This window comes from Amphiura filiformis, chromosome 3 (genome assembly GCF_039555335.1).
Source record: "Amphiura filiformis chromosome 3, Afil_fr2py, whole genome shotgun sequence".
Taxonomy (NCBI): Eukaryota; Metazoa; Echinodermata; class Ophiuroidea; order Amphilepidida; family Amphiuridae; genus Amphiura; species Amphiura filiformis.
In genome coordinates this window covers 37155779-37179579 of record NC_092630.1, presented here as the reverse complement: position 1 = coordinate 37179579, position 23801 = coordinate 37155779, and the positions used below count along the sequence as shown (strand labels likewise).

Sequence of the window (23801 nt, the reverse complement as noted above, 5' to 3'; positions counted from 1 at the left end):
ATTCGCCGTAATAAATCCATTTACACTTGGTCTGATAGATCGCAATTCGATTAGGCGTGTGCAGGTATTGGCAATATTAATTCTTGTCCTCCTACCGAAACCATAATTTGTAACACGAATTACGTTGTAACCCGTTATATTTGTCAATATTAAATGTTATTATACTATATTAATATTTGGTATGATGCTTCCTCTATTCAGTTATACTAAAACAAGTACAAAAAATTAATATTGCCCACTAATATCATGAATATTGCCATCATAATGTGAGTTCACCCGGATTAGTAGTTGAAAAAGGTTAACTATTTCAACTACTAATTTAAAAATCCCTTAAAATAATACTATAGGACCATATTAAAAATTCATGGATTTTATTATATAGAAGCATATACAGGGTATCCCAAAAGTATCTTTTTTAGAATATACCTAGAGTTTGAAACATTTTAATGGAAGCAACTGATTGTTTTACTTGGGCTTTCATGGTAATAACACGTTAACCTCCCCATCTTTCCTCGTCCACTGCGAATTATTAAGAGTTATGTCCAGATGGAGGAGTATTTTACTTGAGCAGAGAATAGAAAGATGGAATATTACACAACTTCAAAAGCTGTAACTGGCTTGATTTCTGAATGAAATCAAAGAACAGATATTACGTCGACGTAATACATGTTTCAAATGTAACGTATATCTGCACTTGAAAGGTTTTGAAAAACGGTAAAACTGATCGACAGTATGGTCTAAAATGCCGTAACCGATTTTTAAGTTTATAAGGTTAATTTGTCATAGTCTTGACTGTTCATTTACTATTTCATAGCATCATTTACATATTGCTAAAATTATGTGGTTAAAAAACAAATTGCAAGTCAAAAAAATTTGTTTGCCCACAAACCAGAATTGGATTTAACTTCAGCTTATCCAATAAAATACGGACCCAAAGGGTACCGTTATAATACATCGAACTTGGCTTAACTTTTCAAGAGAAAACTTCTCAAGAGAAGTTTACATACATTTATTGTGTCAATCCTTTAATATAAATTCCTTAGAAAAGTGCATATACATTAATCCTACTTTCCTGAAGCCGGAAACATTCAGGAAAGTAATCTGGATATTTGACATATTTCGTTCAACTTCTCATGCACTGTTTCTCAAATTTATTAGTATTATTACTATTTGTAAACACTTATGCAATTACCTATGGTGATCCAATTATTTTCATATAATTGGATTCAAGATTAAATTTGTGGCCCTGTGCCTTTTTTACCGCCACAATTTTCGACCTGGATAGTATTTACTTTCCCCGTAAATACAGAGTCTGTTCCCATCTACGCACAGTGTCCGCTCACCCGTAAGATACAGGGCCCTCCCGGGTAATTTCCCTAGCCAATTCCTACATTACTCACCCGTAAGATACGGGGCCCTCCCGGTAATTTCCCGAGCCAATTCCTACATTACTCACCCGTAAGATACGGGGCCCTCCCGGGAATTTCCCGAGCCAATTCCTACATTACTCACCCGTAAGATACGGGGCCCTCCCGGTAATTTCCCGAGCCAATTCCTACATTACTCACCCGTAAGATACGGGGCCCTCCCGGTAATTTCCCGAGCCAATTCCTACATTACTCACCCGTAAGATACGGGGCCCTCCCGGGTAATTTCCCGAGCCAATTCCTACATTACTCACCCGTAAGATACGGGGCCCTCCCGGGTAATTTCCCAAGCCAATTCCTACATTACTCACCCGTAAGATATGGGGCCCTCCCGGTAATTTCCCGAGCCACTTCCTACATTACTCACCCGTAAGATACGGGGCCCAATTTCTCACAGAGAAGTTAATCCAACTTAATTCCTTGTATAAGATACGGACCCTCCAGGAAATTTTCCCGGGCCCTTTTGCACACACACAAGTGTGGCCCAATCTTATCTTATCATAGAGAAGTTAACCAAAATTAATTCCTTGTAAGATACATAAATGAATGCAATGAAGAATGAATGAATGAATGAATGAATGAATGAATGAATGAATGAATGAATGAATGAATGAATGAATGAATGCATGAATGAATGAATGAATGAATGAATGAATGAATGAAAATGAATGAATTGAATACGGGGCCAACTTCTCAGAGAGAAGTTAACCCAAGTTAATTCCTTGTACAATACATAAATGCATGAAAGAAATGAATAAAATGAATAAATGAAAATGAATTAATGAATATGGGGCCCTCCAAGGTATTACCCTAGCCCTTTTGCACACACGCATGTGTGCCCCACTTCTTGTCTCGCAAAGAAGTTAACCCTAATTCCTCGTAAGATACGGGGCCCTCCAGGGAATTTCCTCGGCCCTTTTGCACACATGCAAGTGTGGCCCGACTTCTCGTTTCGCATAAGTTGACCCAAATTGATTCCCCATAAGATATGGGGCCCTCCGGGGAATTTCTCTGGCCCTTTTGCACACACACACAAGTGTGGCCCAACTCCTCTTCTTGCAGAGAAGTTAACCAAAATTAATTTCTTGTAAGATACGGGGTCCTCCAGGGTATTCTCAAGCCCTTTCCACACTCGCCAAGTGTGGCCCAACTTAAGAAGAACTATTAACCGGCAAGCTACAGAACATTTTTTAAAGGGATTTCCTGAACACCTAGATCTGTATACCCAAATGTGAGAAGAGAAGAGAAGTTAAAATGTGCACTTATTGAATCCTCTCCCTTGGTCAGCTTAACCGCCCTCTTCTTGGTAATTTGCCCATGCCCGGAGGCTACCATTAAAACGCAGACTGCAATACTCTTTAGGTCTATGTACCTCTATAACCCGTACGATATGGAAGCCTTCCCAGCCAACTACTGCTCCCTAGTGACTGTCCACAAAGGTATTGAATACTGGGATATGACCTAAATTTTTGGGTGTGGTGGGTGGGAAAATTTTCTTCACATTGGAGACCCAACCTTCTCCTTCCATGACAGATAAAAGTGTGCCTAATCCCTGGCCAACTGGCAGTGTCAGAAGGTTATTGACTACTTCCCATTGGCTACTTCAAACAAAAGACCCTAACCTCATTGGCTCTTAAATAAAGCCATTACTAGGCAACCAATTAATAAATCAATCATATTTGTCCAAGCACAAGCTTTGGACCAGGGTTAGTCTCTTTCACAGGAAGTAAATCTGTTTATTGTATAAATACAATAAACTTTATTATTAAAGATTTAGAGGTGTTACATCCCCAATTACACCCACCGTCTCGAGTTGTGGTTCTATTGGCGGGCCTGTTGGCGTCCAAAAAAGTTATACTTACATAAGTTTTCCATATTTTTCGCCCTTTTTTCATTAATATTTCTTCTTGCTGCCCCTTCTCTTCCGCCCTTTTTTTTTACTAATTCTTCTTGCCGCCCCTACATCTTCCGCTGCCCTTTCTTTTTGCAGCCCCCTGCTTTTACCCCGGGGGCTAGCTCGCCCCCTCCAAAGGCCCCCTCAAAATACACGCATGCTATCGATTTGTCTTCAAAACAAAAACTTGAACATACATACATAAAAGCACCGCTTTGGCATGCTACTGTAATATTTACATGGGACCTCGTTTGGGGAGAAGGGTATGGGGATACCATGCCCCACGATATAGGATTGCTTTGTTGATAACACAATGGATTGGCCAAACACCTGAATATAAACATAATAAATCTTTCGGGTCCTTAAAGGAGTATTTTGTGATCCTAGCATCCATGAACAAAGCTTATTCCCAAAATGTCAGTTGATTCCGATTTTGCGTTTGCGAGTTATGCATGACTTTGTGCATTACACATACCGTAGGTCACTGTGATGTTGTAATTTCGTACTGGTGCACCAGAACGTAATTCAAATTTGACGATATTTTTGCTATACAAATTAATCTACAAGAAATCGTTGGTAAATAAACATAATGTAGCAAGAGGTCTCCAGTGGTATAAAAATCTCAACTTTTTTTGGAGAAAAGTGGGGGATGAGGCTGTGGATCACGAAATGCCCTTTTAAACTAGAAGGATGGGAGAACAATAAAGGCCTAACAAGGAGAAAAAGAAACAAATTGGTGTTGAGTGTGTATATACTATTATACACTACAAACCTGATTTCTTTGTATAAGTTTGTATTAAATGTAAAAATGTTCCAACTAACACCAAATTGAAATCTGCCCAATTCATTTTGTAACTTGTGTTCTTAGGAAAACATAGCGAGTTTATATGTCGTAATACAATAATAAATCCCCATAGCACCTCGCATTTAAACGCTCAAAAGAGTTAGTGGCTTTTGTTTCATTCACAAGGCCATTTAATATTTCGGCTTAAAATTGGCAGAATACTTTACCGATACCATGATTATTTGTGAAAGAATAGCAAAATTCAAATTTAACAAATAACATGTAGTATGGCTTTGTACCTATCCACTACATCATACGCATGCGCAATATTATATCCGTGTCCAGTTTATTTGTGATCGAAATACGCAGACTGAGGCTCAGAAAATAAAACACAGAGCCAGTGCGATGTGGTGAGCTGATGACTTCATGCAAAATCATTTTCATATTTTTCTAGGTATCACCAAAGCAGGTAATTCTTTACATTTAGGAAGGATTAGAGATGATATTATATAATTGGGTCACCTTACTAGTGGCTTCATCGGGTGAGTGTAAAATTGTGTTTAATGTTTCTACCATTTCCACTGTATCAATTCTTATTGATCTTATGATCAACTTTGAATTTGTGTATTAATGCGCTGATAACACATTTGAAATTTTAAAAAAGGGGGGATTTAACAATCCAACTCGAAGCAAAATCAATCCCAAATTATGATGCTTACAACATCCAAGCAAACATAAAATTGTTTTTAAAACGTTGTAAACGTCTTATAAACGGGTTTTGGTTTTGGTCAAAATGTTTTGATAATATTTAAATGTCGGGTTATATAAAGGTCATGAAAACGTTTTAAAACGTTTTATATGAAGAAACACTACAATAACATTTTTAATATGTCAAAATGTTATGCAAAATATTTTCTTACAAACATTTTAGCAAAATATTTTGTTAAACATTATCCATGTTTTTGCATTAAGTTTTCAAAAATGTTTTTTGTTTGCTGTGGATTTGCTACATGCTATCATATAAAAATGATAAAAAACATTTGGCTTCTTTTGGAAAGAAATATCTTCAAAACTAACAACATAACAACAGTAATTCCCTTTCCTCTCCGTTTTGCATCGTGTGCATTCGTATTTGAAACCCTTAGTCCCTCTGTGGAAGACTTAAGCTAAATCTTCCACAAGAGTCTGGATTTCAAAAGGAATATCCCATTTCGATCAACATGTATAAAATAAGTTAAATTATTCCAAATATTTGATGACAGGTGGCTTTCTAGTTGATTAGAAATCAAAATAATATTGAAATGAACTGCATCACGATGAAATGGGCATAATAATTACTAAAGGCCGAAAGTGCAGTGGACCAAAAAAAAAAAAAAAAAAAAAGCAAAAGCTAATCACCATGATTGTTAAATTATATTTAAATAATTGATTTGAATCAATCATATTAAGGTTAAATACAATGGATTTTCAAGGCTTGATTCCAGAGGGGCGTAAGTTAATAATAGAAACAGCCATGCAGAAAAAACCTCAAGCGTACTTGGTGTATCAATCTACATGCAAAATGACCACGAACCTATGAAACCGTGGCACGTGAGTCATCCTATGTTGCAGGGATAGGGAGGGAGGGGGCAACCATGATAGGGGCTGCCGGGGTGGGGGAAGCCGGTTTCTGCCATTTTTCTATGGTATTTTATAAATTTTCATTTTTTTAAAATATTATGCTTAGATGATATCTGTCGTGAAATAAATAAATGCCGCTATAATAGACTAGTAATAGGCCTAGTACTAGGCCTACCCTGATTATGCAATATATACAACAATAACTACAACAACAATAATAATAAACCAACAACCAATATCTAATTTGTAAAAAATATTTATAGGCTTATATAGGCCGCGCCTATTTAGACTAGTCGGCCTATTAATGAATTATACAATAATATAAAAAAACCGGCAAAAACAATCAATCACTGCAGTCAGAAAGAAATAAACGAACAAGAAAGAAGACAGAAAAAGAGAAAAGTAAGAAAAAATAGAGAAAAAAATAGAATTGGACCACACAGGGACTCGAACCCGTACTAGTTGACCAGCTCAAAACAATTACATATAGTCGAGGAGATTATCAGTCAAGCGCGCTAGTCGATTGCGCCACAGAGACAGCTTATGAATTTAATGGTCTCAAACTGACTACATGATCAATAGTGCATGCAGGCTGTTATGATAAACAAGCGCATTCCTCCGCAAAGTCGGACGCATCGATGACGAAAAAACTCGTTTTTTGCAAAAGTAGCTTCAATTAGGAATGAAAATTAAGTGGTAGAGCAATCGACAGACAGTTGAGAAATAATGTTGGTAGTTAGATGTCAAAATTAACGTTCCACAATCAAGATATCGATAATGTAAAAAAGCAGTGTTTTCTCAAGCAAGATTCTCGAAAATGTTCCCTAAAAACGGGCTTTTAAGATTCAATCGGTACTGTATTTGGTTCTTCCCCATGGCAACATTATTTCTTTGATCGATTTGTAATACAATACAAAAAAGAAGAAAATAATCACTCGGCGTGGTTTTATACGGGGCGCACATTTGAAAAAAAACGTCATGGAACGCGTTTTTGATCTTGTGAACATGGTGCGAAAAAAGGCTTTAAACGAATGATTTTCAAATTTATTCTAAAAATTTGTATAAACACACAAAGAAAATGTTAAGCTACATCCAATGCACCAACATTTCACTCGCTGCGATATCTGGTTACTGACATAGGCGTAGATCCCGGGGGGTGGGGGATAAATCCCCAATATTTTGCAAGGGGATGGTCCATACAATCATCCCCAATGTTGACGCCTGATAATGGGTTTCTGATCAAATTAACCTCATATTTGCTCATTTTAGCCCCCAAAATACAAATTTTCGCGCGCTTCGCGCGCATTTATTCTACTTTTACACCATATTTAATCAGTTTAGCTTCAAAAAAGCAAAATTTGTTGCGCGCTTCGCGCGCATTTGTAACATAAACTTATTATGTCGCTAAAAGGTGCTGGATTGACTATACTTCGAGAATTTTTTCAAACTCCATCCCCCCAATGTCAAAAAGAAATCTACGCCACTGAATAGGCGTAGATCCCGGGGGGATGGGGGGGATAAATCACCCCCAATAGTTTGCAAGGGGGGGGATGGTCCATACCACCATCCCGCGAATGTTGACGCCTGATAATGGGTTTCTGATCAAATTAACCTCATATTTGCTCATTTTAGCCCCCAAAATACAAATTTTCGCGCGCTTCGCGCGCATTTATTCTACTTTTACACCATATTTAATCAGTTTAGCTTCAAAATAGCAACATTTGTCGCGCGCTTCGCGGGCATTTGTAACATAAACTTATTATGTCGCTAAAAGGTGCTGGATTGACTATACTTCGAGAATTTTTTCAAACTCCATCCCCCCAATGTCAAAAAGAAATCTACGCCACTGGTTACTGAGAAAACTCTGTTTTAGAGAACAACTTTATACGTCTTGTATACGTTTTTTATACGTTTCTTAGTGTAACCTTAATATACGTTTGCATTGATATAATTATACAAAATATGATTAATTGTGCGTGTCAAGTAATGCACCATTCAAGAATCCCCGTCTATCTCTAGGAATGTTGGGAAATGATGTGATGGTGAAAATTCCTTTAAAAAGAAAGAAACGTGTGTGACAAGTATTCACTATGCATATTTCAAGTAATCATGCAGGGGTGTGTGTGTGTGTGATGACCACATCTGGGGAAATCCCTTTGATCAGAAAAACAAATTCAGTCAAAGATATTACCATCTTAGACGGCTACCTTCGACTGTATTTTATAAATACACTCATGCCATCATTGACCACTATACAGAAAAGGATAGGAACTCCTTAGTTATACATACTGCAGTTACTGTCCGTTTTCCTATACACAATACACAGTGCTCTCACCATTGACGTGTGACCTCAACAAATGATGTATGTTGGGAGAATGGACACTTGCCTAGTTAACATCACTGTGTGAAAAATAACCAGCCAATATTTTATTTATTCTCCAAAACTTCTAGCAAATATATTTCTCTAACATGACCTAAAATTACAGCTAGGTTAGATGTTCAGAAATGGTCGCACTTTTGTAAAATATGAGTGAGGGCAAGGCATAGCTAGCCAACTCCCCGTGTTAATTGAATGGAGATTTGACCGAAAATATTGGTATCGGACCGCTCACTTCTGAAGGATGCCACAAAAAACGGTAAAAGCTACATTTAAATTATTCTTAGGTTCTAGAAAATAAAGTTTTGTAACATGTCCTAAATTTTTAGCTAATTTAGATGTTTGGAGAGGTCGCACTTTTGTGTTTTAGGAAGGATATGTAAACGACAGATAACACCAAAAATATGAAGAAATTATTTCCAAACCGTGTTAAGTCAACAATCATTATGTTGCTCATTTTGAAGAATGCTGGTTAACAAAAAGCAGGTCTTTGTCTCATTTCGTGAACAATGGTACACATACCATTGTTTCCTTTCGTTTCCTTTATAATCGGTTACCCAACTGAAGCTGTAATACCAGCTTTATTGCGATGTCGCACATTGAAAACAGACACTTGTACACAACCAGAGAAGATCTGATTTAATCAGTTGAGCTGCTTCAATGAGTGTTATCTTGGTTTAATAGCTTTTAATGGGTTTAAGTCCTGCAAAGGTTGAGATGAATTCTACTGTAGACATGACTGCATCATGATATAGTGAATTCACAAACAACATTTTGAAAGTATTTACCGACGGGAAAAATATTTATCGACGGAAACGTTTACAATAATATCACAAAGTTGAGCAAAATAGAAAATTTTGCTGCACAACATACTGCAGTTACTGTCCGTATTCCTATACACAATACACAGTGCTCTCACCATTGACGCGTGACCTCTACAAATGATGTATGTTGGAAGAATGGACACTTGCCTAGTTAACATCACTGTGTGAAAAATAACCATGCAGCCAATATTTAATTTATTCTCCAAACTTCTAGCAAATATGTTTCTCTAACATGACCTAAAATTACAGCTAGGTTAGATGTTCAGAAATGATCGCACTTTTGTAAAATATGCCAGTGAGTGAGGGCAAAGCATAGCTAGCTCATAGCTAGCCAACTCCCCGTGTTAATTGAATGGAGATTTGACCGAAAATATTGAGCTTATTGGTAACGGACCGCTCCGTTCTGAAGGATGCCACAAAAAAACGGTACAAGCTACATCTAAACTATTCTAAATAGGTTCTAGAAAATATAGTTTTGTAACATGTCCTAAATTTTTAGCTAATTTAGATGTTTGGAGAGGCTCGCACTTTTGTGTTTTAGGAAGGATATGTAAACGACAGATAACACCAAAAATATGAAGAAATTATTTCCAAACCGTGTTAAGTCAACAATCATTATGTTGCTCATTTTGAAGAATGCTGGTTAACAAAAAGCAGGTCTTTGTCTCATTTCGTGAACAAAGGTACACATACCATTGTTTCCTTTCGTTTCCTTTATAATCGGTTACCCAACTGAAGCTATAATACCAGCTTTATTGCGATGTCGCACATTGAAAACAGACACTTGTGCACAACCAGAGAAGATCTGATTTAATCAGTTGAGCTGCTTCAATGAGTGTTATCTTGGTTTAATAGCTTTTAATGGGGTTTAAGTCCTGCAAAGGTCGAGATGAATTCTACTGTAGACAGTGTAGACATGACTGCATCATGACCTGGTGACGTTTACCACCTCTGTATGCAAATGTACTGGAAGACCACCCGCTGTGTCGAAGGTCACTTCCAAACTTCCTGTCTACAAGCTGTTATGGCAGATCGGAGGTGATCACGTGCTTATTTATAAATGCGTATTTATAATTAGAGTCAAAGCATTGCTTCCAGAATGTTTCAATCAATGCAAAATCACCTTAGGTCTCGTTATGTTTGTTATTATAATTATTGTTAAATTGTTATTTCTTTAGCATTATATCTAGTTAATAGCCATGTGTGCGTGCTGAAGCAAAGACCAGACCCAGCCCAAGGTGGCGTTTTAAGGTGGTCACTGCCCTTTCATGAGAGATGTTTATGTCAAGGAGTGGTAGCACCTAGACAGTCGCCAGCTCATTTATGTACTGAGTTGGACATAGTCAACAAACTGTGGTATGTTGATGACCCAACACCATTAACCAACCGCATATATTGGAATAAAGAGTCACTCGACATATTATTAGATCGAGCTGAATATTGTGGTAAGCATAATTCCGTTGAATAGATTAATTATGTTTGTTGATTAAAATATACATATGTGTCCTGCTCTCACAAACTGAGCGTAAAGAGCGTAGAAAAAGCTCATGATATTTCTGCAGCATGCGGTCCAAATCAGCCTATTTTGACATCTTGTGGCCGTTATGCCCGCGATTTGTGTCCAATGTGAAATCGCAACCTCGTTTTTTATACGGCTTATCTCGCATAAATGGCCAAACTGCACGTATGAATTCAAATTTTCACACCTCGTTAACCAAAAATGGATTATTGTAAAACGCACACAATTTTCGCATTTTATGCCTCGTATCGGTATGTACGTTATTTTCGTACGTGCAAAATATTATTAAATACTGGCTAAATAAGGGACCTTACTCCATAACACTGGCTTTGAATATTTAGCGAGTGAACGGCCACGGATTGCATCCTCTCTTATAATATCACGAATACACGTATAACTATTTTCCGTGTTTGTGCATTTGCTGCACCTGGTGGTTTTCTTTTTCGCCAAATTGCTCCTTTTATGAAAGTAATTTATTATCATACTGCAGTTACTGTCCGTTTCCTATACACAATACACAGTGCTCTCACCATTGACGCGCGACCTTTACAAATAGTGTATGTTAGAGGTATATGCATTTGCCTAGTTAACATCACTGTGTGTAAAATAACCGGCCAATATTTAAAGTATTCTCCAAACTTCTAGCAAATATATTTCTCTAACATGACCTAAAATTACAGCTAGGTTAGATGTTCAGAAATAGTCGCACTTTGGTAAAATATGAGTGAGGGCAAGGCATAGCTAGCTCATAGCTAGCCAACTCCCCATGTTAATTGAATGGAGATTTGACCGAAAATATTGGTAACGGACCGCTTAGTTCTGAAGGATGCCACAAAAAAACGGTACAAGCTACATTTTAAGTATTCTATGAAATTCTAGAAAATGTTATTTTGTAACATGTCCTAAATTTTTAGCTAATTTAGGTGTTTGGAAGTATTCGCACTTTTGTGTTTTAGGAAGGATATGTAAACGACAGATAACACCAAAAAATATGAAGAAATTATTTCCAAACCGTGTTAAGTCAACAATCATTATGTTGCTCCTTTTCAAGAATGCTGCTTAACAATAAGCAGACCATTGTCTCATTTCGTGAACAAAGGTCCACATACCATTGTTACCTTGCGTTTCCTTTATAATCGGTTACCCAACTGAAACTATAATACCAGCTCATTTCGATACTGCACATGTAAAACAGACACATGTGCACAACCAGAGAAGATCTGATTTAATCAGTTGAGCTGTTTTCAATGAGTGTTATCTTGGTTTAATAGCTTTTAATGGGGTTTAAGTCCTGCAAAGGTCGTGGTGAATTCTACTGTAGACATGACTGCACCATGTCAATATTATAAACTGGTTCTTCTTTAGCATACATAGACTACATAATACGTACCGTGCAACTGTCAATACACAAATTGCCTGCATAAACGCTAAAAAGTGCGAACAGATTTGACAATTTAAAAACATTATATATGGTCTGCTTTAACGACCATACAATAATATAAACGGTACTGACAATGTTTTCATTCACCACTTTTAGTATCAGTTGCACCGCGCAATGCATCGTATTTTTAGACCAAGAAGTATTAATTCTTGCGAAAACAACAAAAAACCTTTTCACACATTTTTGCAGATATTATTGAATGTACTGATAACTTTGACATAAATACTTACTTACAATGGAGACGGAGTAACATTAAATGCACGAATCAAACTCCCTTTTGGAGATTGTGCATTCTTGTCGAACTTTTCTTTTTTTAAGCTTTCAAAACAATTTTGTTTCAGTAGAAATATTTGTGATTTGTGATGTAATCAATCAAAAATGACATATTATTTTGCCAAGCAAAGGCAATTTATTCAAGCGCCATGGAGATTTAATTGTAATGTGTTAAGCCATAACACTTTGCTTCTACGGTTCGTTTCAAAGTACAAGAAACATTTTAACTTTTCAATTGATCGCACTTCAAAATGTATTTGATTTGATTGATTTGATTTATTGATATTTGATGAGAATACTCTGAATAACTACAGGCCCATTTCGAACTTAAAATTTGTCTCAAAAGTAGTTGAGAAAGCGGCTTCTTCACAGCTCCAAGATTTTCTGTTTGAGAATGGACTGTATGGTAAAAAACAATCTGCTTATAGGAAACATTTCAGCACTGAAACTGCCCTCGTCAGAGACCAAAATGACATCTTGCGCGCCAAGGACCAACGTTCTGATGTTGTGTTGGTTCTGCTTGATCTCTCAGCCGCCTTTGATACTGTTGACCATCAAGTTTTACTTCAGCGGCTGAGAGATCGTTATGGTGTGTGTGACGACGCGCTGAAGTGGTGCAACAGTTATCTGTGTGAACGTCGGCAAGCCGTTGTTATTGGCGAGAGCATATCTAGGACGCATATTATGAACTGCTCCGTTCCTCAGGGATCGGTTGCCGGTCCATTCTTGTTCACCATCTACTCCGCTCCTCTTGAAGATCTCATCGAGTCCTATGGCGTAGAAAGCATGATATATGCCGACGATACTCAGTTGTATCTGGTCTTGGACTCAAAGAATCGCGATAGTGCACTTCAGCGCCTCGAGGATTGCATTCGCGGTGTAAAAGAGTGGACTGCTGCAAATAAACTGCTTCTCAATGATACGAAGACGGAGGTCATACATTTCTCTTCGCGTTTTAAGCATGAGCCGAATCCGATATCTTCCATCAGTGTTGGCATTTCAGAAGTCGAACTATCTTACGAGGCGCGCAACATTGGTGTCATCATGGACCAATACATGACTCTATCATCGCATGTAACCAAAGTCTGCCAGTCTGCCTCTTTTGCAATAGCGAAGATAGGTAGTATTCGCAAGTATATTGACCGCCCTACGGCAGAGAGATTGGTCCATGCGCTCGTAACATCAAGGCTGGACTCGAATAATGGCTTGTTATACGGTCTTCCCGGTACTGTTACTTCAAAACTTCAGAGAGTGCAAAACAGTGCCGTAAGACTCGTGTTAGGTGTTAAAGGATATCGCGTTGATATTAACGATCTGCGACGAAGTGAGCTTCACTGGCTACCAATAAGGGATCGTATTGCATTTAAGATCCTCATGCTCACCTACAAATCCCTTCACGGACTTGCTCCACCATATCTTGCCGATCTTCTTACTACATATCAACCAACTCGCTCGCTTCGTTCTGCTACTCAATTTCTTCTGGACCCGCCTCGTCGTATTGCAACATCTTACTATGGTGAGCGGGCCTTCTCCACTTCTGCACCCAAGCTTTGGAATAACTTGCCACAGTCCATCAGGAAAGCCACGTCTCTTGCCATCTTCAAAAAACACTTGAAAACTCATCTTTTTAATAATCCAATTGTGTAGTTTGTTTATGCCACTTGCCAAATTATTTATCTTTGATTATATTGAGTGAGATGCCGACCATCAGATTAATTTTTGTTTGCTCGTTCCTTTTCGTGTTTGCTTTGTTTTTTCTGCGTGGTCCGCATCTCACTCGTTGCAATATCTGCTCATTATGTGGTCTGATGTGTTTTAATGATATTCGTTACCGGGATTTTCCCATGGTTTAAAGTGTTTCTTGTTATTATAACTGCTTTGCTTTTTTATGTGTACTTAAGACTTTTGGGTGCAGGTCACTCTTTTATTGTACTTTTTAAGATTTATCTTTGTAAATTTTCCTTGCGTATCGATTTTATTTTGTATTTATGTAAAGCGCCTAGAGGCCTTTTTGGCATTGGGCGCTATATGAAACGCCTTATTATTATTATTATATTTATTGATATTGATGTATCTTACACGTAGAACGCTAGTCAGTCGATTGCTATTGTAAAACAATACCCACTCAGTCACTTAATTAGGCGCTTGAAACGATCAGATTCGGTGTTGAAATTAGCAATTTTTTTTAGTTACACATTTTCACTTCATAATTTACCTAATACTTCATGGCTTAAATTTTGATGAATGTATTTAGTAATAATTGTTGCTAATATCGCTCCCGATATAGTCCACAAAAAATTTCTATTCAATACATTTTTTATATAGATGTTGATGAATGCACACTGGATACTGATAACTGCGACACAAATGCTGCTTGCACCAATACCGCTGGTTCCTTCACATGTGGATGTAATGCCGGTTACAGTGGAGATGGCGTAACATGCACAGGTTAGTGTTCTTGAGCTATGTCATTTCTGTGGTTCCCGAATATTATTGGTTACCAATGATATTTACAAAGGCAAATAGACAAAGGACCACTACATGCATATATCATGACTTTTTGACTCAAAATGATACCTTTTCCTTTGGAAGATTAGACGCGTTGCATGTACAATAGGTTAAATACCACTAATTATGTATTACACGGGTTTCAATGGGAAAATTCGGGTGGAATTTTCTCATATTCAGAACTCTTACAGTTAAATGCCACTAATATCAGATGCAACTATATGATTTAGATGCCAAATGATCAAAACCTCAACATAGGTTGACCTGATACTTTTCTTGTTTTAATGCACTGAACCGTAAACACCTTAAAATGGCAGTGCGCCCTCGAAGCTGAAAGTTACAATATGGTAGGGCGAATATTTACTAAAAGCCGAAGCCGTGCGAAAGCATTTTGGTACGATTACAACAAAAATGTCATATAATGAGAGAAAATATACCATTTTGAAGCATCAAACCATAAAAAGTACTTTTTTGGCTATAACTTGATCAATTTCAGCGATTTTTATGCAGTCTTTTTAGATGCCACGTAAACAAATAGTTACGCGTCGTATTTCCATGTATCGCCCAGGCCTATTAGTGGTATATAACCAATACTGTCCATTTCAACGTCCACCTTGCGTTTACTCCGTGCGTTTGTATCAAAAATGCTAATAGCAATCTCATTTTCTATACAGCCGATCTCACACGCATTTCAATGGACAATATCTGCGTATGAACCACACGTATGAATGAAGTCAACACCTCATTGTTGCTTTATTATAAAAATTTAATATAAACAAAATGGAGCGTATTAATAGTTAGACGCTCCTCGTATGTTCAATATCCTTTACTGTATTCGATATATGTTTGTGCATTTGCGACGATGTTTACCGTACATTTAGTTACAGGAGTTTGGAAATCTCAACCTCTCCAATAGAGACATTGCGATTTTTCAAACGCAGCACGTGGCACGTACGTTTTCGCGTACGTTAATACGGTGTTAAATATGGCTAGTCTCTCAACCGCTCTAATGAGCCATTGTGTACAAACGCAGCTGCATCCGACATTTTACGCGGACCAGGTGTGTAAAACAAATAAGCTACAAATATCGCGTTCAGGGATCAATGTCGCCAGTACAAGAGAGTTCTTGATGGTGCGAAGACTGGTTATCACTGTGCTTAAATCGCCGCTTGTGACACTCGTCAGATGTTTAAGCAGATTGACTGTTTACAAACCTGCTAAAGCTCTCCCTTCACACAGCTCTAAGAAAGATGTGGCTAACCGGTTTAGCAAGTTCTTTGACCAGAAGATCAGGAAAGTTCGGAATTTGCTGGATGATATGTCTGTCAAATCTACTCCCATAAGAGATATTAATACTGACATTGTTTGCCAGAGTAGCTTCGAACACTTTCAACCACTGAAATGTGATGTAATCCTCCACATTATCAAGAAGTCGTGTGTGAAATCATGCCCCCTTGATCCTCTACCTCTCGTCATGACCAAAGAGTACTTACCTGAACTGCTGCCGTCAATCACTTTGATTGTAAATACATCTCTTCAAACGGTGTTTTCCGGCCAGCCTCAAAGAAGCTTTTGTTACCACTTTGCTCAAAAAGGCAAATCTCGACATCGAAGACGTAAATAACTTTCGTCCTGTATCTAACCTCCCCCTTTCTGGGGAAGGTTATTGAACGTGCCGCCATGAGTCAACTCCAAGCGTACATCAAAGAACATGAGCTCTACAACAACAGTCAGTCTGCCTATAGACAGTTCTTCAGCGTTGAGACCGCATTATTTCGCGTGACCAATGATTTGTTATGTGCTGTGTATAATCACGGTGAAGCCATCCTCGTGTTACTTGACCTATCCGCGGCATTTGACACAGTAGATCACATTATGTTTGCTCGGTAGACTACGTTCAAGATACGGTGTATCAGGGAGAGCTCATGAATGGTTTGCGATTTATTTGAAAAACAGAAAACAATGTGTGATCATCGATGGTGAGGTTTCCGATTCAACTGGACTTGATTGGAGCGTCCCTCAAGGCTCCGTTGTTGGCCCTGAAATGTTTGTACTCTATTCCGCTCCCATTAAGGACATTATCAGGAAGTATAGCCTCTGTATTCTATCGTACGCTGCTGATGACACGCAATTGTATGTCGTAATTACTCCATCAAATCGTGTTAAAGCATTGGCCAAACTTGAGGATTGCATTGAAGATGAATTATTCGTACTTGGATGGCACATAACAAAATCAAGCTAAATGACTCTAAGACGGAGTTACTTCATGTCAAATCCCGGTTTGTCAAGAACGTTTCTAGGGTAGACATCAACATTGGTGACACTATCGTATCTCCTTCAGTGGTAGTTCGCGATCTTGGAGTCATACTTGATAGTTCTCTTTCTATTATCAGTCACATTAACAGCGTGTGTAGAAGCGCATACTTTGCCATCGGGAAAATAGGCAAAATTCGTCGCTACCTTGATCAAGCAAGCGCCGAGAAACACGTGTTCATCTCGTCCCGGTTGGACAACTGCAACAGCGTTCTCTTTGGACTTCCCAATAAAGAACTTAATTAGCTGCAACGCATGCATAACATGGCGGCTAGAGTAATCACATTAAGCAGGAAGCGTGACCACATCACCCATGTCATTAGCTTTGCTCCAAAGCCAACCTATTTTCCATCCAATTGAAAGAAAAAATGAAAAAACCTGAGACTAAAGTAAAGACCAGCTGTCGGTCAGTGGACTTTCGCGGTTGGTGTGTGGGGTAAACCAATATCTTAGGTAGTGGTCCTACTTTACTTGTTGGTGACTTGCCTATAGTGAAGCTTGCCTTCGGCAAGCTCTGTACAAATACATGTATAGGCCTACTGCTGGGTGATGCATGGGAGTGGTATTAATTTTTTACAGAATGGATTGGCCTATATACATTTTCTTTACTAATACTAGTCACTTGCTTGGGTTTATTTTACTTGCGGATCTCTGGATCTTCTAAGGTACTGCGAGGGCTCTGATCAAGAGCTACCATGTCATGTGCAAGCTACAATGGCTGCCAATTCATGCTAAAATTGTTTTCAAATGTCTGCTTTTGACTTATAAAGCCCTGAACGGCCAGGCACCCGTGTATATCTCGGAGCTGATTCGGAGTATCAACCTAATCGAACTTTGCGTTCTTCGTCACTTCATCTCCTGTCACTTACGGAAGAGGATTCGCGTCGGCTGCGGCAAAGCTATGGAATTCGCTTCCTCTCCTACTCAGGACTCCACAATCTGCAACTCAGTTCAAATCACGCTTAAAGACCCATATTTTTAAAACCGTGTATAATTAATCATGTTTTTACAATGTTTCACGTGCATTCGGTTGCCGAATTTCGCCGTCTTGTATTATAGTATCGTGGTTGTTTTTAGTATTCTCTATTGTGTTTACTGTAGATCGCATTTGCTTTAATATGTACTTTTTATAGTTTTCTTTTGTAATTACTATCAGTGTTTTATCGTATTCCTATTTTTAGCTTTTTATCTTGCCTGCTGTAAAGCGCACAGATGCCTGTGCTTGATGCGCTATATAAGTCTGTGTTATTATTGTTATTATTATTATTACCTGCAACCCAATTCGCTGTCGAAGTTAGGTAATAATCGGATTACCTACCATAGCAATAGCAATCGGAGTTGCGAGTGTGTCCCGATGAGTTATTGTATCATATCATGGGATGCTGATAGAATCACATGATACCTTCTATATTGGATAGTAATGCTACAACGTTTCGATTTAACCAGTGTTCAAATTAATAGAGAGATTGCGATTTCCAAACGTAGCATCGAACGTACGTGGAATCTATTCAAAATCCCGTCACAGGGGAGCGATTTTGAATAGATTCCACGTACGTTCAATACGTAGGTTTGTAAATCTAATCTCTCTAATATTTCGCATTATAGCTTTTCCTAGAAGTTGTGAAGAAATCTCGCCGGATTTGGCAACCGAGAGCAATGTAACTCTGATTGATCCTGATGGTCCTGGTAACCTGGAGCCTTTTAATGTCACGTGTACGACAGATGGTAAGGATCTACACGATTATTAAAATAATGAAAACATTTACGATTGTACACCCTAAAAGAAATGAACTATATTTGTTACGTCATATTTTCATCAATATCATAATCGTCCAGTTCTTCTATTAGGACATGAACCCAATAAGTTATTATACAAAAGTAAGTTTACAAAAGTAGGAGGCACGGGTCACGATCCATCCGATTGCTAAAAAAATTTCGCCTTACTTCACTCTCCATAAGCAGGTCGACTAAAATTGTGAATTGTTGACCCTATTTTTTTCCTCGCGAGGACGCTCAAGAATCTGTCAAGTGTGTCGGTGGATTTAATAATTTGGATTGTCTGAGGCTTTTCATTATTAAAATACTAGGTACATTTCCTCAGATTGGGTGCATTTTCCCAGATTGACTGACAATTTTGGAGGGGGTGCAAAGTTTGCCCCTTAACTAAGTGTATCCCCCGACTGGGTTCATTCACTTTCGACTGAATGACAAAAGTGGGGGGTCTCGCCTTTTACACAAGCTACTGTTATACGCAAATATCTTGTGATTATTATTTATTTTTTTCATCTTCTGCACTTTATTTTCAAAGGTATTACTCAAGTTCATCACGATTTGGAACCAAATCACCATGTGAATGGGCCAGAAGATCCCGGTTCATACGTGAGAAGTATTACATACATTGACACATCTCTTGAACAGATTGTCGCGCTCATCAGAATTTCTGCTGATTGTCGGCAGTTTATTGAAATCAAGTGCTATGGGTCTACATTTCATTCTGGTATTTAACTGCACCATTATTGGTTGGATCGTGCTGGTATGCTGATGTCCAACTGGGGTTCCCCAACTGGCACGAATGGATGTGGCTGTGGCCTAACACAAGGTGAGAACATATACAAGTTTGTATATTTTCTAATAACGTGTTCCCACTGTTGTCACCCAAGAGTAAATTGAGTACAACCCGAGGTGTCTCCTTTTTATTTATAGTAACAAAATAATAACTAATAATAGTAATAATAACAAAATAGCCCTAAAAATGAACACAAACTCTGTTGGTCATCTATATGGAATAAAATAACAGTGCGTGCCACTGTCGTAGCCAGTTATTCGGAACAGGTGGACACAAAATTGTGAATATACCAACAAAAACTTGCTTCACTATCACTGACTATCGACGAGTGTTCTTGTCATGCATGTTGCGTCCTTTCCCCTGCGTACTGGGATAAATGCGTAAATGCGAACATTTTCAATATTTTATCATGCTAGAATGACCAAAATCTGGCCTTGGACAATTTTGTAAATACGGACTGTCGGTACACCTTCGTGTTGACATTATGCCTACCCAGCTAACACAAAACGTTTTCGACATCATTCACAAAAGGTTATAAAAGGTTGTCAGAAAACGTTTAAATGTCGGGTTATATAAAGGGTATAAAAACGTTTTGATAACATTCCAAAAATATTCTTGAAAACTTGATACAAAACATTCTAAACAGAAGGTTATTTTGGGGTTGATAAAATATTTTGTGAAAAATGTTTGCCCAAATATTTGCAATAACGTTTTAAAAACGTTTTCATGACCTTTATACAACCCGACATTTAAGTATTGACAGATATTTGGCAAAAATGTTTGCAAAAATAGTTTACAATAACATTTTTTTGAAAACATTTAAAAATATTGTTGTAGTGTGTTTTCATACAAAACGTTTTAAAACGTTATCATGACTTTTATATAACCCGACATTTTAATGTTATTAAAACGTTTTTACCTTAACCAAAAGCCAAAATATAACTTATTTAAAACGTTTTTAAAACGTTTTTGTGTTTGCTGGGTATATATAGAGAGAGACAAACACCTGAAATTAATTTTCTTGTTGTATTCGCAGAATGTTCAAGTCCTTCTCTATCTTGCAACTGCGACGAGAACGATTTGACATGGAGACAAGATGGCGGATGGTTAAATGACAAAGAACACTTACCAGTTACCTCTGTCTCTGTAAGTGATACTGGGAGTGCTACGGAGCAGGCCTATGTTACGCTTGGAACACTTCTTTGTAGTTAAAGCAGGGCTGTGACCTGCCGGGTGTGATATATACAAACGATCAGGTTGCTTTCACCAGGCAACTGGGATACTTTTAGCATCTGCGTACATGTACTTGTGTACACTGCTTCAATAGTGGTACACTGACATATACGATGATAGCTCAAAGGAAATTACATCCATTCTGGTTTAGGTTTTACCATTTTTTTTCCAAAACAGAAATATATTATGTGGCAGTTTTATAATTACACATAATACTGCCTATACTGGCCTGGGACATCATTTTATAAGCATACATCAGATATTGCGAAAAAAGTGTCTATAGCAAAAATGTATAATCAATATTTTCATGGTATATAAACAAGATTATAGTAGGAATTCCAATTGAATGAACGCAGCTTTTAACAGCTGCACTCGATCCAACCGCGATCGTATATTGCGTATTTCAAACTACAACGCGAACGCACGACCTTGGATACAATGCTAACCAATCACGAGTGCGTTACCATGGTTAGATTCACTTCAGCGTTACTCATGCACAGTCACACACGCTGGCGTACATCGCGCAGTGTACGCAAAAAATCGTCACGCTATTGAAAGCTGCGTTCATTCAATTGGAATTCCCACTATAGTTAAGTGTTCAATGAGTTTTTGTCACTTCGTCATACAAAACTCAAAAAGATTTATCCACAACAGGGCCTGATCCACAAGTAGCCGCAGTCTGTGGCCCTCACGGACTTGGCGAGCCCGAATTACTTAGTAATCGGGCTCGTAGACTCAACTCGAGTCAACCCGCTGATCATGAGGGGAAAAACGTAGAGGGCCTTGGTCAAGGCTAGATGGTTATCTTCTTTTCATCAGAGTTAGTATACTGTACACATGTAAACATAAAAAGTAAATAACATGGGGTAAATCCTTAATATTATCACGATAAATGTATATCGCAAAATTGTGTTTATTATATTGAAGCCAAATCTGTGATACTCAGTAAAACAATGATCACTTTGTTGACAATTGTAAAGTATCTGATACATGTCATCCATTCAAAGCATAATTTTAGCTCCGCAGTTTTCAACATGGCTGATTAGAATTTCAATTTTGATGAAACCAGAACAAGATGAGCTGGGAAAGAAGCTGTCAATCGGACCATCTTTGTTTCTACAAAATGTTTAATTTTTATTGAAAAACTCCACCCTAATAGTAATATGATATAAAAATGAAATTCAAAGAAAACCACCAGTGGTCATTCAATTTAAGAATGTGAATAGTACTATTGAGAACTACTACATAAATAATAATTGTTACGCTGCTTCAACTAGTATGTATTTTATCTCCTTATTTCCTCTATTTATATATTTAAGTAGTTTTGGCGTAAAGCGCATAAATGCATTATATTATTATAATTATAGGATTTGCTTACAGGAATTCTCCGGAAAATAATTCTCGAACCATAATACTATAGACATTCTATTTCATTTGTCACAATGAATATCAATCTGAATCCTTTACATTTTTATCGTTGTATCGAGTATTGATTTTAATGCTATATGTTTTATATTCAATATTTGTGTTCCTATCGCATATGTATATACATGTATATCCGAGTATTACCGTAAAACCCCGTCTACAAGCATATAGTGTGCTTCTGATGAAAGCTACATTAATCCAGTCGCCATTATGGAGTTCGAGCAAATAAATTACGGATCCAAGCATATACAAACAAGTATTATTTTAAAACCGATCTATTGTATTGGTATATTAACGCTTGCTTCGAATTACTTAAGCTTTTATAAAAAAAAAAACCCGCTATATATGCTTGTAGACGGAGTTTTACGGTATACCGTAATCCATTGCGTCACCGTCTAGCTACCAATATACAGAGATTCATAAATTCACAAATCAAGATTGTATATATCTTTGAAGTTTGTACATTTAGTGCTTATTGGTTATTGAAGCCCAGCAGCTGTCATAAACAAATGCCATTTATTATCATTATAGTGAAATTGACACAGGAAAGTTCTATTTGTCAAGCGTAAGTTTTTTTAATGTTCGCCATTATGTTGTGCATGGTCAAAAGGTACAAACTTGCCTCGTACACAGTTTGTAATGGAGAAATGGCTAATTTCGTGCAGAATTTTCCCATATTCAAAACTCTCATAGCAGAAATAAAAGCTAACAATACCTGGGGAAACTATATGAGATCACCAAAAAGTCAGCCTAAATTTGACCGGGAAAATGTCGTGTTATAAATTACCGAACCGTAACTCTCTTAAAATGGCAGTATGCCCTCGATTCTGAGAGATAAACTGGTCGGATGCACACGTACTTAAATCTGATGTCGTGCGGATGAATTGTTGTAGTATAAAATATCTAATAATGAGAAAAATCATTACATTTCAAAGCATCAAACCCCAAAATGCACATTTTTTGCTGTCTAATGTGGCATTTTTCCGAGATTTTAAGCGTCATCCACATGCACTATCTCTGGAAAAATGCCACATTAGACAGCAAAAAAATGTGCATTTTAGTGATTGATGCTTTTAAATGGTATGTTTTCAGATGGCCTACGAAAAAGTAGTTCCTTGCCATAATAATAAATTTGTGTATATTTTTGCATTTTTCTCAAAAACTAATAACACAGTGGTAACAAAAGTTGGAATTTCTGTGACCCAGAACAAGCGGTTTGTTATTTATGATCAGAAATAAGGTACCGCTAGGATGTAACTCGTTTCCTATCATATATACTGAACCGCTTGTCTTGAGTCACTGAAATTTCAATGTAGTAATAATGGATTCCTTGCCCCAATAATGTACATAACTTTTATTACCAGTGTGTAATTATTTTTGAGAAAAATGCAAAAATAGTCACGAATTTACCACATGGGTGTAGTACCCCCTTAATTGTATTTGTGTATTATACTAGTACCTATTCATTCAAAGTTTTTTTAATTAATGATATAAATACTTAATATGAATTAAATTACGCTCCCGGTAAAAAATCCCACTCTCGATTATATAAAATTAATTTAAACCTTAAAATAGTCCTCATTTTTATTTATGCGTT

General features: G+C 37.5%; 1 protein-coding gene across 1 annotated transcript; it reads left to right on the top strand.

Annotated features, from left to right (window-relative positions):
- Positions 1 to 2817: 2817 nt before the first annotated feature.
- LOC140147242 (uncharacterized) lies at positions 2818 to 19514 on the top strand. The gene is made up of 5 exons (XM_072169022.1): positions 2818 to 2866; positions 10105 to 10371; positions 14485 to 14607; positions 18586 to 18705; positions 19289 to 19514. The coding sequence occupies exons 1-5, from the start codon at positions 2818 to 2820 to the stop codon at positions 19483 to 19485; spliced, it is 756 nt and encodes a 251-aa protein (XP_072025123.1). The 3' UTR covers positions 19486 to 19514.
- The last annotated feature ends 4287 nt before the right edge of the window (positions 19515 to 23801 follow it).